We start from the raw sequence: 15490 nt of genomic DNA on the forward strand, positions 1-15490 counted from the left end.
ATCCTCGTGGGTACAAGCTGCATGTGCCAGCGAGAGATGATAGCTTTAAGTGAGGCTGACACTTCTCAGACTCAGAACACGTCCAAGTAGTATTCCTAGAAGGGGAAGAAGCCATATGCTGGCCAAATTGGCACTTGCTTCCTTAAGGCAAGTTGTGTCGGAGGGAACAGGCTTAGTCAGAGGTTTACAGTATTCAAGTTTAGAAATACATGACAGCACCTTCTGTACTGCTAAAGCAGTGACAATTAAAGCAAGATCGCATAAGTCAGCATTGCGCAGGTAATTAAAGATTTTTTTCAGTGAGTCATTGAAGGCAAACTTGACCGTTGCTTTCTTAGCGATGGTCTAACTTCATAGCTGCAAAGATACGTCACAGTCCCTGCTGGTCCTCAAAGATACAGGGTTTCTTTTTGAAATTTGACAATGTGATTTCTTCAAGAACCGTGGAACTGAGAATTCAAGCTGTTTGTTTTGTTGCTAGGTGCTGGAGGAACATCCCATCTCACAAAGCCACCATCTCTGCCTCTGGAGCCACAGCCCACTGTGGAAGCACATCCAAATGAAGCATCTGCACAAATAAGAGAAAAATAGGAGTAGGATGACCCCGGACTATAGGTTTCTCTGGTGAGGATGTAGCAGATTAGGAAAGGTCACGCGACACAGGCAGCACGGACGCCAGTGTGTTCCCTGGGCACCAAGGACCGCAGGATGTGTTGTGATGACCCCAAGGAGCCTGAGGCCTAGCAGCCTCTCATCAGCCCCGTCAGCCGGGACCAGACAGGTCCTTTCAGAATTAAGAGCAGGGCTCACGGCTCTGTGTTTGTAGCTTCAAGAGCCAGCAGGGCACGTGATGCTGTTTGGTTCTGAAATGACCGTCATCTCCTGGATGACTTCCTCCCTCCTTTGCGGAAGGAAAGTCTGAGACAGACCTCTACTCATTAGCTCTGTTATGATGGAGCCTTGGCTTAGCTGAGATGGTCCTCAGACTGGGGGGCATGGCAGCCTCCAAGGCAAACAAATCTTGGATTAATAATCCAGCTCTAACACTCTAAATTTAAGGGGAAAAATGATGAAAAAAACCTCTGTATATTGAGGTTGAATATTCCAGCTATGCTTATCCAGGGGAATCCAGAACAAGGCCCTGTGGCTTGTTCTTGAGAGACGTCAGAGTGTGGAGTCAGATCATGTCAGTGTGATAAGAAGTAGGAGTGAAGGGCTGGTCTGGTATCAGCACCAGCGATTAAAAGGAAAGGAAGAGCTTCTTAACTAATTTTTATTTAAGACCATCAATGATACTACTGGCCAGATCCTATCAATTCATTATATGTCCTTTTTAGAATAAAGATTATGTATCATCATCCCTTTGGGAAAAGTTGTTAACTTAGGTATAAAAATAAGAGATCACAATAAAAACTTCTTAAAAGAACCTATGATCACAGTCTTACTTCCAAAACTAGTTTGAAACTAGAGAAGGAACCTCAAGGCCAAGTTCCTGTGTAGTACGAACATAGCTTCTGCTGCAGCAGCCCCGACGGATGGTACGCCAGCAATTTGCTTGAGGGCCAGTCCCCATTTGCACTTGAAGTGTCCTATAATTACCATAATTTAAAGGTGAGGACACCTATTGCCAAACCAAACTATGGAGTTTTTTATGTTATGACTCTGTCTGTTTTGACATTGAAGCAGCGGCTAAGTGAGCGGGAAACTCTTCAGTTCTCGTATCTCAGAAGTAAACACCAAGGTGTCAGAAGCAATGCCCTGGCCCACGCAGCTGGTGTGTGGAAGAACCAGGATTTATACCCTGAGCAGCTGAGAAAGCTCACTTTTATATCAGTGTGTAGTCTCTTGTGCCCATGAATGAAAAGGTCTTGGTGAGAAATGATTAGGGTATGAACTGAGAGATGGAGTAGAGGTGAGGGGGCCTAGAGTTTAGGAAGTGAAATCAGTAGAATACTGTTGGGGACTGGATGAAGCAGGTTAAGAGGACTGTCAGAAGGGCATCCACTGCTGGGAGAGTTCCATAAACCAGGGAAGAGGAATACGGGGGACACCAGTGGAGGCTTATGGGGTCTAGTTTTAGACGTGTTTATCTTTGAGACCTCCAGATGGTGACACTAGACACTGGAATAGATTTCAGATGTGAAATCTGGCTTGAAGATCAAGGTGCAGGAGTAATTTAATTTGGGCTCTAGCTGAAAGCACAGATTTGAAAGGAGCCCCCAGGGAAAGCGAGGATGGGGGACCCAAGATGGGAAACCGTATTGTGACAGTGATAGAAGAGACAAAGCCAGGAGAGTGGTGTTGGGGAAGGTAAGAAAAGGTTCAGGAAGGAAATGGTCACATGGAACCCTTTCAAGATACTGTCATCCCCACTCCATAAAGGAGGAAGCTGAGGTTGGAGATGCAAAATGAATTTTCCAAGGTAAGTGGCAGGATCAGGATTTGAACTCCGATGCAAAGCTCCTGCTTTTTTTAAGCGTTATCCATGCCTTCGTGGCATACCTTTTTCTTATTTTTTTTGATATTTCTAGGCTACATGGTTCATCTGAGTTTTCTCAAATTGCCACAAACCTCAAAAAAAACCTTTCCAATGTATTTACTGAAAAAAAAAAAATCCACATGTAAGTGGACCTGTGCAGTTTAAACCCAAGTTGTTCAGGGGTCAGCTGTACTAGGTTACACCTGCCCAACCTTTTGTGCATGTGGCTTTGCAGTTTCTCTCTCTGTGAGAAAGGAGCTTTTCCGATCTCTAGTTGTGGGAGTTGCTCTTGTCATAATTTTTCACAGAATTAAGAAAATGAGGCAAAGTACATGGTCACAAAATACAGACGTGGTTTTAGATGGCTTGAAAGTATAGGTATGAACTAGCAATGGGAAAAGTGCCCTTTTTACTGAATAGTATTAGTACAAAACTTTGGAATATAAGATTACAGTCATTTTGTTTTTAAGGAAGAATCATTATCCGATAATGGCAGAGTAGCTCATGTTGATCAGTCCTCCACAGATAACAAGTGTAAACAAGTGGGTAAATATAAAGCACTATCTTGGTTTAATTTTTTTAAAAATACTGTGACTGGGGCAGCTGAGTGGCTCAGTTAAGCATCCAACTCTTGATTTCGGCTCAGGTCATGATCTCACGGATCATGAGATCAAGTCCCACATCGGGTTCCACACTGACAGCCAGGAGCCTGCTTGGGATTCTCTCTCTCCCTCTCTCTTGCTTAAATAAGTAAACATTAAAAAAAAAAAATACTGTGACTGTTCTAAGCAAAAAATTATATTGTGAGGTTTAACATAAATAAATGTAACTAAAGGAAGGGCGGGTACATGGAACTCAATGAGTGAAAAAGGTTTTTATATCTTACATGATGTGGTACAAAGTTATTCCTAATAGTTTGTGAAACGTTAAGGATGCCTAGAGCAACGTTAAAAAGATGCAAAGAATTATAGCTAAAAAGGTGAGAGAAAAAATATTTAAAAAAATATTCAATTAACACCCTCCTCACCACTAACGGGCAGGAAAGGAAGAATAGAGGAACCAAAAAGGGAACAAAGAAAAAAATAAATAGCAAAATGTTAAATGTAAATCCAATCATGTCCACAATTACATTAAAATGTAATTAGACTAAAAAAAGTACTTGGACTAAACATTCCAATTGAAGAGTAAAGAAAGGATAAACCCAGCTATCTGCCACTGAAAGCGAAAGGATGGAGAATGTCGTATCTCAAGCTACAGGCCTAAGTCCAGAGTGCTATATTGATGCCAGATAAAGTAGATTTCAAAACCAGGAGCATTACCAAAAATAAAGAGGGACATTTCATAAAACCGCTCAATTCAGTAGAAGAAACATATATAGTATATGCACTTAACAGCATTGCTTCAAAATACATGAAGTAAAAACCGACAGAATTAAATCCCCAGTCATAGTTGGATATGCTGGCACTCCCTCTTTCTGCAGTTGTTACAATTAGGAAGTGTAAAAGTACACATGAACCACCTTGACCTAACTGACATTTAGAGAACACTAGACCCTGCACATAGTACATTCAGCAGGACAGAGCATGTGCTGGGCCACATGACAGGTCTCAGAGTCGAAAGACTGAAATTTACACAATATGTTGACCACAGTGAAATTCTATTAGAAATTAACAAGATGTTTAGAAAACCCTTAAATATTTTGAAGCTAAACACACTAATAACTCACAAGCCAAGAAAGAAATCAAAAGAGAAAATACTTTTACAATGAAAACAAATCACAATTTGTGGGATTCAGCTAAAAGCAGTGCCTACAGGGAATCTTATAGTTGTAAATGCTTCTATCGGAAGAGAAAGGTAGAAAATCAGTGGTAGAGGTTCCTACCTTAAGCTAGGAAAAGAGCAAAATATACCCGAAATAAGAGTAGACAAATATTAAAAATCTAAAAAGCCAAAAGTTTGTGGGGAAAAAAATGACAAGGGGCACTTGGGGTGGCTCAGTCGGTTAAGTGACAGACACTTGATCTCTGCTCAGTTCATGATCTCATGGTTTGTGAGATCAAGCCCATGTCAGGCTCTGCGATGACACTGTGGAGCCTGCTTGGGATTTTGTCTCTCCCTCTCTCCCTCTCAAAAAATAAGAAAGCAACAACAACAAAACCGCAGCTAAACTTACGAAGGAAGAAAAGAGACAAATCACCAATAAGAGGGAACAGCATTACAGATAGTATGGATGAGAGAAAGATCAAGGAATATGAACAATTTTAGAACAAAACGGACAACTTGTACGCAACAGACAAAATCTGAAAAATAACTTACCGAAATTGAAATGAGGAAATGTAAAACCTTAGAAGTCCTATTCAAGGGGCACCTGGGTGGCTCTGTCGGTTAAGCATCCAACTTCAGCTCAGGTCATGATCTCACGGTTCGTGGGTTCGAGCCTCGCATCGGGCTCTGTGCTGACAGCTCAGAGCCTGGAGCCTCTTTCAGATTCTGTGTCTCCCTCTCTCTGCCCCTCCCCCGTTCATGCTCTGTCTCTGTCTCAAAAATAAACATTAAAAAAAATTTTTTTTAAAAGTCCTATTCAAGAAACTGAATTTATAAATCAAAACTTACCTGAAGCAAACTCTTGGCCCAGATGATTTAGCTGGTAAATTGTATTAAATCCAACTTGACAAAATTTTTAGAAAATAGGAGCAAAAACTTTCCAACTTGTTTATGAGGCCAGTATAACCCTGATCTCAAAACTGGACAAAGACATTACAGAATAAGGAAACTGCAGGCCATTCTGCATGAACATAGGTACTAAAGTCCTTAATATATTAGCAAATCAGTACTAGTGCATCAAATCCAGCAATATATAAAAAGGTAACTATGTACATCATGACTGAGTTGGGGTTATCCCAGGAAGTTAAACTCTTGGTTTAATATTTGAAAAAGTAGTTTCAAGTATTAACAAAATAGAAAAGTCACACAATTTCAGTAGATACAGAAAAAGCAACTTTTAAAAAGCCATCATAAAACCCCAGCAAATCAGGAATAGAAGGTGGCATCAACAACTTGACAAATGGCATCTGTGGAAAAAGGTGCAGTATCACATTTAACAGTAAAATATTGAATACTTTGCCCCTAAGAAGAGGACCAAGGTAAGGATGTCCGCTTTTACGACTTTTGTTCAACATTATACTAGAGGTTCTGGTCAGTGTTCTAAAGGCAAGAAATAAAAAGGCATAGGTAGAAAAGGGCATGGTTATTTATAGAGAAAAACCTAAGGAATCCTAAAAGCAAGTAAATGAAGGTGCCACCAGTGATAACTGGATTTGGCAAGGTCAGTGTTCAAAAATCAATTGTTTTCCACCAAGGAACTGTTTGAAAATGAAATTCAAAAAAAATCCATTTACAATACTGTCAGATACTACTGACATGAAATACTTAGGGATGAATTTAACAAAATACATGTAAGACCTGTACCCTGAAAACTACAAAGCACTGTAGTGAAAAAGACCAAAATAGGCCATGTTCACACACTGGGAAACTAACTCTTGTTGAGATCAAAATTCTTTCCAAATAGGTTCGTGGATTCCTAGAAGCCCAACAGGTTTTGGGGTAGAAATTGAGAGCTGGTTCTCCAATGTGAGGGAGATACAAAGGACTCAGCACATCCAAGGCAATCTTGAACAAAGTTGGAGGACTTACCTCACTTCCAGACTTGACCAAAATAGCAATTACGAGGTGCTGGCATGGGGAGGTGAGGGTGCAAGTAGATCAGTAGGTCTTTTCAACAGTGCCAGAACGACTGGACGGCGGTGTAGGAAAAAGTGGATCTGATCCTAATCTGTTACCGTCCACAAAAGTAACTCAAAACAGATGATGGACCTCAATGTAAACCTAAAATTTTACAGTTCCTAGAAGAAAATAATGAGACTACAGGCAGGACAGGAATAGTCCAGTGCTTCAGACTAATAAGCCATGAAGAAAACGAGTATCAGACTACAGACTGGGAGTATATTCTGGGAAAACAGTCACAAAATATATCTGACAAAGAGTTTATATCCAGGATATATAAAGAACTCCTACAACTCAAAACGAACCACCCAATCAACAGCCCCCCAATAAACACAAAGAATGTTATAGATGCAAAATAAAACTGCAATGGAATGCCACTCTGTACCCTCCAAAATGGCTACGGACAATTCCAAATCTTGGGGACGTTGAGAAGCCACCAGAGCTGTCCCACATCATTAGTGGGAGTAAAATGGTGTAGCCACTTTGGGGTGATGGGAACATTATGTACCTGGATAGGCATGTGGGTTAGATGGGCACATACATTTGTCAAACCTACTCAATGGTACCCTTGAAATTTGTGTCGCTTCACTGTATGCAAATCTTTACCTATGACAAGACTCCAAAGTGAAATGTTAAATCATTGTGGTAACTTCTCAATGTTTTAAAAACAGTTCTAAAGAGACCCAGGAAATCACCTGTTCAGTTTAGTAACAGTGACAATTCTTAAACTTTTAAATATGCACCATGTACCATGCTATTTTGCACAGCATTCTCCTTTAATCAAGAACCCTAAGGATACAGGCTACACCCCGTTTTACAGATGAGGAAAGTAAGGCTCAGCGCAGGTAACATGCCCTGTCACACACGTCATCTCAACACCCCGCATAGAATTTGGATTTCTTCTGATGACTCACCTTTCCCCACTAAACTCGACAATAAAATGCAAACTCAATCTGCAAGGTAGAGATTACCGACTTTTGGCCAGATTCTGATCTCAGTAGTGTTTTGTGTGCTGGCAGCTTTAAATCAATTTAAATCAATCATTTTTAGGAAGGCTCATTTCTCACCAGGCACCCTTTCCTAGTCCGGTGGATCTTCACCCTTCTTCATATCAAGTCATATGTGGAAACTTTTGTAAAATACAGTTTGGAGCGAAGGGTTGAGAGGCCTGAGGCCTGCTTGTATCCTGCCCTCCCAGCTTACTTCCACAAAGCCTGTCCTAGGCCATGAGTCCAGTCTTCCTTCCAAAGATTAGCTGACTCCTCTAAAGGATGGACGTTCAGAGGGGCGCATGTACGTCCCCGACTACACGCATTCAGGCACATGTAAAGATTCACAAAAAGAGTACTTGCCCCTGAGTAGGATGCATCTTGATACCTTTTGTGTTAACCACCAAATTGATTTCGTGACTATCAATACTTCAAGACCCATCTTTTGAAAAATATTGCTCTAAGGTACGCGCTGATTACACTTTATTGACAACACCAGAGCAAACTGGAGAACTCGCATAGACCAAGGGCAGGGGCCAGTAGACACAACTTCTATAGAGACAGATGGTAAGAAAAAGTCACATGGAAAACATCTCAGTGCTCTCCAAGTTTTAGGTTTATAACATAAACAAGGAGTTATTCCAATTCTTGGGAAAACAGAAATCTCTTCTCACTTAAGCCTAATACAAATAGGCTAGAAAGTAGGTGTTTATTTTTAACCTAAGTTGGAAGCAGAGACTGATGAAATAGCAGCCAGAGATTTCCTTAATAAGCTATTTGCTTTGAGTTTCAAGCTCTAGGCTTACATTTTCTTTGAAGGAGTAATCAAGCCTTTCCTTCTTATCCAAAGCGGGAAAGGAGAGGTCATAAATGAAGAATCTGAGGTAGCTTTGCAGTTCTAGAAGCTGCTATGAGCCAGGTATGAAATGGTCACCCCTGACCTAAGTGGGCCTGCCACCCGCTGCCATATTTATACTGTTCTTTGAACAACTGAGAAGACTCACCAAACACTTTCAAACTGTTTCACAGCGGCTTTGCTGCTTGAAACTACTGTCTTCTGTCGCCTTAAACCAACAGAGGACAGACCAATATAGCTCAGGCTCAGTGTGTGGGGCTGCCTGCCCAGTGAAAGGAAGACAAGATAACCAAACACCTGAAGAGCAGAGTAACGTACAGCTCACACCTTAGTCAAGGTCAGAATGATTCATACTTTACCTGGCTCCAGAGTGGTGGGGAAAGAAAATCACAGACTTAAGATTCCTGAAATGTAAATTATTTTTAATATATTTAAAAGCACACAGAAGTCTCCTTGATTTATAAAAAAATAAATACATGACAGATTTATTCATGATCTTGGGGCTCTTATGAGGTAAAACTTTTTAATGGATGTGGTGCGTCGATGTAAAACAAACATGATCTGTTACACACAGAAGCATATTCCAGTTGTAAAAGCAAATTCCTTCAAGGATCCGAACGAACAAAGATCAGTCCTCCACTGTGGAAAGTGTGTCCAGAGCTGGGGGAGGGGACCGGGCCCAGGCTGGGGTCCTCTGACCAGCCAGCCTACAACCTCCAGAGCCAGGGCACAAAGACAGGGCCCAGCAGCTCCCATGGCCGCTCTGCAGGTCAGCCAGGCTTCTGAACAAATGACGAACGCGGGCCCCCGCAAAGGCTGCACAGGACTCCCGGCCTCTGCTGTGACTGTGATGCACGGGAGTGACTGTTTTGTCCTCATTTGTGGCTCTGTCTTAAGGTTGAGAGCAGAAGACTCAGAAGGTGTGCTCATTAAATATTTTCATTGTAACACTGAATGGAAATCAAGATCCTGCCCGTGAGCGTGGAGCCCAGAAAACACGGGACCCTCACGCTGGGCTTTACTGGAGACCGGGAGTTCAGGTGAGCGAGCATGCGCTTCCTCAGGGGGCAACAGGGGAAGTGCTTTCTCCAGCTGACATGCTCTCCAGGGCAAAGTCTGGCCTAAGATACTTGGCAAGGCTGCGTAAAATGGGAATATGGGAATCAAGTTTTACCCCCGTAACACACAACATAAAAAACCAAAAATCCAGTCTCGTTAGTAGACAGCTAAATTCTGATTAAAACCTGAAATGTTTTTGTGAAATCTTCAACAGGCTGGAATGTATCTGATACAGTTTAATCTGTTGTCTCTTTGGCTATCTTTCAATTAGATCTAGAAACTGTTCTGACACCCTCCATCCTATTTTGCCTGTAGTTCTTACATCGGCTAGCTCTCCTCAGGGAAGTGACCCGTAGCCACCTCCCTAATAGTGAGGGCGGACCTCTGAATAGAAGAGGCCTTCGGCAGAAATGGCATCTCCGAGGCCCACGGTTCGAACGGGATCTTTACACACCAGTACTGGTGTGAAGTGGAAGGATACCCCCTCCCTGTGCCACTCTGCGACCGGCCTGCTGGGGTCTATCACGATCCTGGAGCCGGCCTCTGAGTGGGAAGTCATGAACTCGCGGGGCGCCCTCAGGGACACTCGGCTGGCATCTATGGTCTCTGTCGCGCAGGCCTGTGTCCCGGCTACGCGAGCTCCCGCAGCCACAGCTGCCAGCTGGTTGGCCCAGTGTCCATCTACGGTTGCCAGGATGTGGTAGACCAGCGTGTGGAAATGGATCCTGGTGAGGTCTGAGGCTCTGCTTTTACTCCTCCCATGTTCCTTCAAGATCCAAAAGAGGATGTCGCTGACCATACCCACATCAGGGACACCATTCCAGGAAGAGAGGGACGAGTGGGGTCCAGATGCCGCCTGGCTGAGAAATAACAGCTCCTGTTCGTTCAGCCCAAGGGAAGTCACCGCGGGGAAGACCTGCTAACAGAAACAAAGCGGAGGTTTCTTCCTGATGAACATCCAACTCCCAAGATGCCTCAGGACACAGCCAATGACTGAAGTCAGGGAAGGCAGGCAGTATGGCATCTTTCTTCCTACCACAGGACTCCCCACCCCTGATGCACACGCTGGGGAAGTGACGGACCACAGGTCGCTGCTCTGGCTATTGCACCTCTAACTACACCCTCATTATCACTTGGGATTTGACCAGAAAGTTGCAGTCACACCGTTTTAGACTCAGTCTTTTGTTATATCCATCTAAGACAAAGGGCAGAGGGAACACATATTTCGTATTGCTTTCCATGGGCCTCGCTTTTGCCTTTGCATACACAGCAGACCCTCTTCCTACTGGTGGGACTGGGTTCCCGGTTCCTGAACACCAGCAGGTGCTGTACCAGTAAATGAGGGCCCTACCAACACAGTCAGGGTCACATGGTTCCGTGTACACAACACCAAGAAGCAAGGAGAAACATTTCAGGTTAGAGCTAAGCTTTTTAAGCAGGTGTGGGGTAGGGAAGACTGTATTCAGTAATAACTGTGTGCAAAAGGGTACTGAATGGAAGCCGCTAAGCCTGTTTCTGTCTCAAGGGGAACCACTGTGTCTAACTCACTATCTCTTACTCAGCACTTCTCTCCTTAGAGCCAGAGAACTGCACATAAGGTTGTGCAAGAGAAAGGAGCCCCTGGAGGGCGGGCGGGAGGGGGAGGGGTATGTGTGGGTGCATGTGAATATATTTATTATTTAAAAACCAATGGTCTAGGGGCGCCTGGGTGGCTCAGTCGGTTGAGCAGCCGACTTCGGCTCAGGTCATGATCTCACAGTCTGTGAGTTCGGGCCCCATGTAGGGCTCTGTGCTGACAGCTCAGAGCCTGGAGCCTGCTTCGGATTCTGTCTCCCTCTCTCTCTGCCCCTCCCCTGCTCACACACTGTCGGTCTCTCTCTCAAACATTAAAAAAAAAAAAAAAAAAATTAAAAAAAACACAAAACAACAAAAAGAAACAAAAAACCAATGGTCTGTACCTTTGCCAATGTAATAGCACCTCCATTTATGGCATGTTGTGTGCCGGGCCCTGAGTGGATGGCTTTATTTCATTCCATTCTTACTGTAACCCTCTCAAAGGAGTGATTACCTCTGTTTTACAGATAAGGGAACTGAGGCTCAAAGGTTAAACAGACACACAGAAAATGAAATAAAAATGGCTTTTTTTTAAGTGAAAAGATAACGTCAAAAGAGAAATGCAAATTAAAAACTGTACTGAGAAATAGCAAGTGTGAAACCCAACGTAAACTGTGGGCTGTGGCGACCTGAGTGTAGGGTCAGGCACTCACAGCTGTGACACTGCAGGGCAGCGAGGTGCCGACGGGGGAGGTGGTGGGCTTGTGTGTGGCAGGTATATGGGAATGCACCACGTGCTACTCACTGTTGCTATGAACTAAAACTGCCCTAAAAAGTAAAGTCTATTAAAAGAAGACACAAATATTCAAGTATTTTTCACCTATCAGATTGGTAAAGAATACAAGTTTCTAATCACATTCTCGTGGCAAGGAAAAGAGGGAATAAACACTTGTAAAGATTTCTAGCAGCAGGAAATGGGCACAGCTCTCACGAAGGGTGTCTTGGCAGCATTAAATTTACAAAGACCTTCTCTGCTTCACCTAACAGCTCTTCTGAGAATTCAACATATGTACCTACTTACTCTCGGGGAAATGAAAATCCTGTACAAGTTTCTCCCCTGCACCTCCTGATGGGCCAGCAAAGGACAGAAACCAAGATGCCCAAGATGGGCTAAGCAACCTGGGCTCCCTTTCACTGCCTGGCTGTGAAAAGACAGGATGCTTCCCAGGGGATGGTGGAGAAAAGGTCTCCAAAGTCCCATCAGTGAGAAAAAGCAAAATGCATAATGGTCTGTGTTCGGTGTGCTGTGCTATCTTTTGGGGTAAAAAAAGGACAAAAAAAAAAAAAGGATATATTCCCACATTTGCTTATACTTGTACACAGTGACTCTGGTAGTATACAGATAAAACCAAGAACGTTACTAACAGTGGCAGGGAGACTTCACTGTATCTTAGTATTTTTTGGGTTTTGAACCACATGAATATATTACCCATTAAATAGGTTAAATACTAAAACAATGAAAGGTTAAGTAACTTGCCTAAGTTGATAAACTTAGAGAGCGGCAAACTGGCATCCCAACCCCGGCTTCCGAAGTCTGTGTTCAAGCACCACACTCCCAGATCTACCTAAGCACTGCTGTTGCCCAGAGGCAGGAGTTGAATATCTTGGTGCCTGGTGGTAAGGGAGTGAAGCTCCCCTAAAATTCTTCTCCTCTGAGCTTCTGGAGTTTCAACTGAAAGCAGCTGAGCTGGACCTGTGGTTTTCTCCTTGGAGTTCTACCGCAAAAACCATTCACTCTCAACTTCTCCACTCTGGGAGAAACAGGACCCACAAAATCCATCAGTTACGCTGCCATACTTCTAACCTAGTAAGAGATCCTGTTCCAGAATGGCCATGACTCCTTATCTGGATCTCCATGGCCCCAGGACTGCATGACAGAATATCCACACCTCAGTAAGCCGGCCCCTGAGCCCAAAGAGCTGGCCCCACTGGACAACGGCGCTTCTCAGCAAGGCCCACAAGGATGAGGGCGCCAGAGGGCCTCACGTGCTGCCCATGTGGTTACCTGATGCACAATGCTCCTCATGAGCTCCCTGTTGGTCATGCTGGCCAGCTCTAGGTGAACTGGAATACCAGTGGGGATGTCAGAAATGGAGGTCACAACCTGCGAACACAAGAGGGCAGCGGTGCCATTAAAGACAGAAGTCACGCAAGAGGGAAGAAAGGGTCAAGGCCGAGAGGCAGTGCCTCGGGTCACTGCCTTCTTTGCCTCATCATGAAAACTCTAAGCCTCGGGAGTCACCACAGCCTCCAGACAGGGGACACTGTTCCCAACAGGGAGGCGCTGGGGTCACAGACTCAGGGCACTGAGAACCGCCCCTGTGCTCACAGAGCCAGCCTATTCCTGGGGGCCTACATGGAGCGGCTGGCTCCAACCGCTGCAGAGCCTGCAGGAGCCGCGGCACAGCTGATGTGAACAGATGACACACACGACACAGAGGACGCAGACCACAAACACCGCGGCAGCCACGTCCAGCGTAGCGCAGGGTGCAGAGGCTCAGGCAAGAGGTCCTGCCCTGTCCTACTCAAGCTGCCGTCCGTGTGCCTGAAAAGAGCACCAGGAGGCAGGCCTCAGAGCCGGCTGCCACGAAGGGTCCTGCGGAGGCCAGGAGCGAGGACCAGGCAGCGCAAGCTGCAGAGGCGGAGAGAGGCAGGAACCTGAGGAAAAACGCCAGCTGAGATCCGTGAGATTCTGTGACAGTGCTATTACCTCCAAGAGCCTCTTCCTCTGGAGCTCCTTGCTTTGTCCCTCCATCATGTGCAATCCAGAGAGGACCACCAGGTCTGGCTGAAACTCCTCCAGGCTAGACACAAACACCTCCAGCATATTCATGGCCCCGTTGGAAAGGTCGTGGGAGAAGATGAAGCGGTTGGCATGGGGAGCTTTTAACTGGCCCCACTCCTCCCCTAGAAAAGCCCAGTCAACACAATGGGAAGAAAAGGAAGAGGCTTTAAGTCTCCTAGCTGTGGGGGGCTAGCAGGGGCCTCACTGGAGCCCTGGCTCTGGGCATGCTGGCCGCTGGCTGCTGGCTGAGTGCAGCCCAGCTACAAGGGCCCAGCCAAGCACGGCGCTGCATCCAGGAGGACCGTGGCCAGTAACGAAACAAACAAACCAAACCCCAACCCCAACCCCAGAAAACAACACACGCGTCCTGGGTGCTCTATGCCTTTGGCAAGGGGCTGGCAGTTAGTCCCGGGAAAGCTCCACTGCCCGCTGAGCTCTCACATACAGGATACCTGTGTCTCTGCCTACGGGACTTGCTGTCTTTCTTGAAGCACTTGCCGACTTGCACCTGTGCCCCGACCACCTTTCAGTTAGCCAGGACCTACAGAGGCTGAAATTCCAAGAGTCAGGCTGACTGCAGCCTTTCCTCCCTGCTGTCACGGGTGGTTTCCCCGCACTTGATCCAGAAGGCAAGAGTATCTGGCTGCTCTAGCTTCCTGTGAGTGAGCTGCTTTGGAATAATGCCTGCTCCAGACCAAGGTTAAATGCTACTTCCTCCCTAAGTGGCTGCTGACTGCTCCAGCCTGAGGTGTATCCACAGAGATTTCCCTCCACATGGTTTGAATAGCATTTTGCTTTGAGCTATCTCTTCTACTTCTACTGTTCTGAACTAGTACTCAAACTTATACCATCCCTTAACTTCTTACACATTTGTGCCACATCTCCCCAAATGGAATGCCAGACTGTACGCCTCTGATTCTCGCAGTACTTGTCACAGGCCCCTGCGGAGAGTGCCACTCAGCATCTGCTGAACTGACGCCAGCAGAGGGAGGCCAGATCCACAGCTGGCTGGATCTTCTGGTGGGGGGAAGGAGCTTAGGATCTGGGCCTACCCACGGGAGTGGCTCTCAGCACCTGCCACACATCAGAATCTCCTGGGGAGCTGAGTTTTAAATGTCAGGTGGTGAGGCCCACCGCTGGAGATCCTGACGTGTAGGTGAGTGGAGAGCTACCTATTAGGACTCCACAGTTGCCAAGCATTTGAGGAGTGCGCTATGGCTGGGAGTCCTGAAGCAGGACAGGCGACAGGGGCCCTCCTCAGGCTCACCTGTGAAGCCTCACAACTGGAGCACAGTGCTCTTTCTTCTCTCAAGACTTGATAGAAAATCTGGAAACTCAGTCAAGCCAAGGGCCACTGCTACTAGGCTTGCTACTGCTTAGGGCAATTCCTAAATGAGCCCCTGCCAGCATGGAGGTACTTCTAGAGACTCCAGGGGCAAGGATTTATTATCTAGGCTTATACAGCTTTTCGTCCAAATGAAGGATTCATCCCATTTACAAAATTAGAGTCCATACGCTGAAGCCTGGTTTCATACTGGTTCTAACATATTTCCTGGATATTCCTTTAGAAAGTTCTTCCCCAAGGCAGGCAGACCCAGCAGAGGGTTTCCTCCTACTGCAGGCTGATTAACGGACTCCAGTCAGCAAACTGCTTCCTCCTTTCTACAACAGGCCTCCCCAAACAGAAGCCTTGCCTCTCCATGGGGAGTGTGCATGAGTGTGCAGGGCTGACTCTGGGGCGGGTGCCAAGGTGGGGAGAGCCCATCCTTCCTTTGCTTTGAGTTCAGCTTTACTGAATCCATTCCTCTGAAAAACATATTCTAGGTGTATAAAAATCTACGAAAGCAGAAAAAGACATTTCCTATTTACTAAACCCCAACACAACGGTTATGTCCGTTAAAATGCCACATGCTTTCAATTCCTGG

The 15490-nt window shown here is 45.4% G+C and overlaps 2 protein-coding genes across 7 annotated transcripts in view; one reads left to right on the top strand and one right to left on the bottom strand.

Moving 5' to 3' along the window:
* The window catches only part of BBS4 (Bardet-Biedl syndrome 4), a 58157-nt gene extending 56731 nt beyond the window's left edge, over positions 1-1426 (top strand). For all 4 annotated transcript variants that reach the window (XM_040493198.1, XM_040493196.1, XM_040493197.1 and 1 more), the window contains one exon: positions 482-1426. In XM_040493198.1, coding sequence (XP_040349132.1) covers positions 482-591 — 110 coding nt within the window. In that variant the 3' untranslated portion in view covers positions 592-1426. The remainder of the gene's footprint in view (positions 1-481) is intronic.
* Positions 1427-8508: 7082 nt separating this feature from the next.
* The window catches only part of ADPGK (ADP dependent glucokinase), a 28264-nt gene continuing 21282 nt past the window's right edge, over positions 8509-15490 (bottom strand). The window contains exons 5-8 of one of the 3 annotated variants that reach the window (XM_040493203.1): positions 13491-13687; positions 12786-12884; positions 9968-10085; positions 8509-9246 (exon numbers count right to left, since the gene is read on the bottom strand). In XM_040493203.1, coding sequence (XP_040349137.1) covers positions 9047-9246; positions 9968-10085; positions 12786-12884; positions 13491-13687 — 614 coding nt within the window. In that variant the 3' untranslated portion in view covers positions 8509-9046. Of the gene's footprint in view, positions 10086-12785; positions 12885-13490; positions 13688-15490 lie in introns of all 3 variants that reach the window. The other 2 variants (XM_040493202.1, XM_040493201.1) reach the window with 2 other exon arrangements.

Source organism: Herpailurus yagouaroundi, unplaced genomic scaffold (assembly GCF_014898765.1).
Source record: "Herpailurus yagouaroundi ecotype Mexico unplaced genomic scaffold, PumYag 184, whole genome shotgun sequence".
Lineage (NCBI taxonomy): Eukaryota > Metazoa > Chordata > Mammalia > Carnivora > Felidae > Herpailurus > Herpailurus yagouaroundi.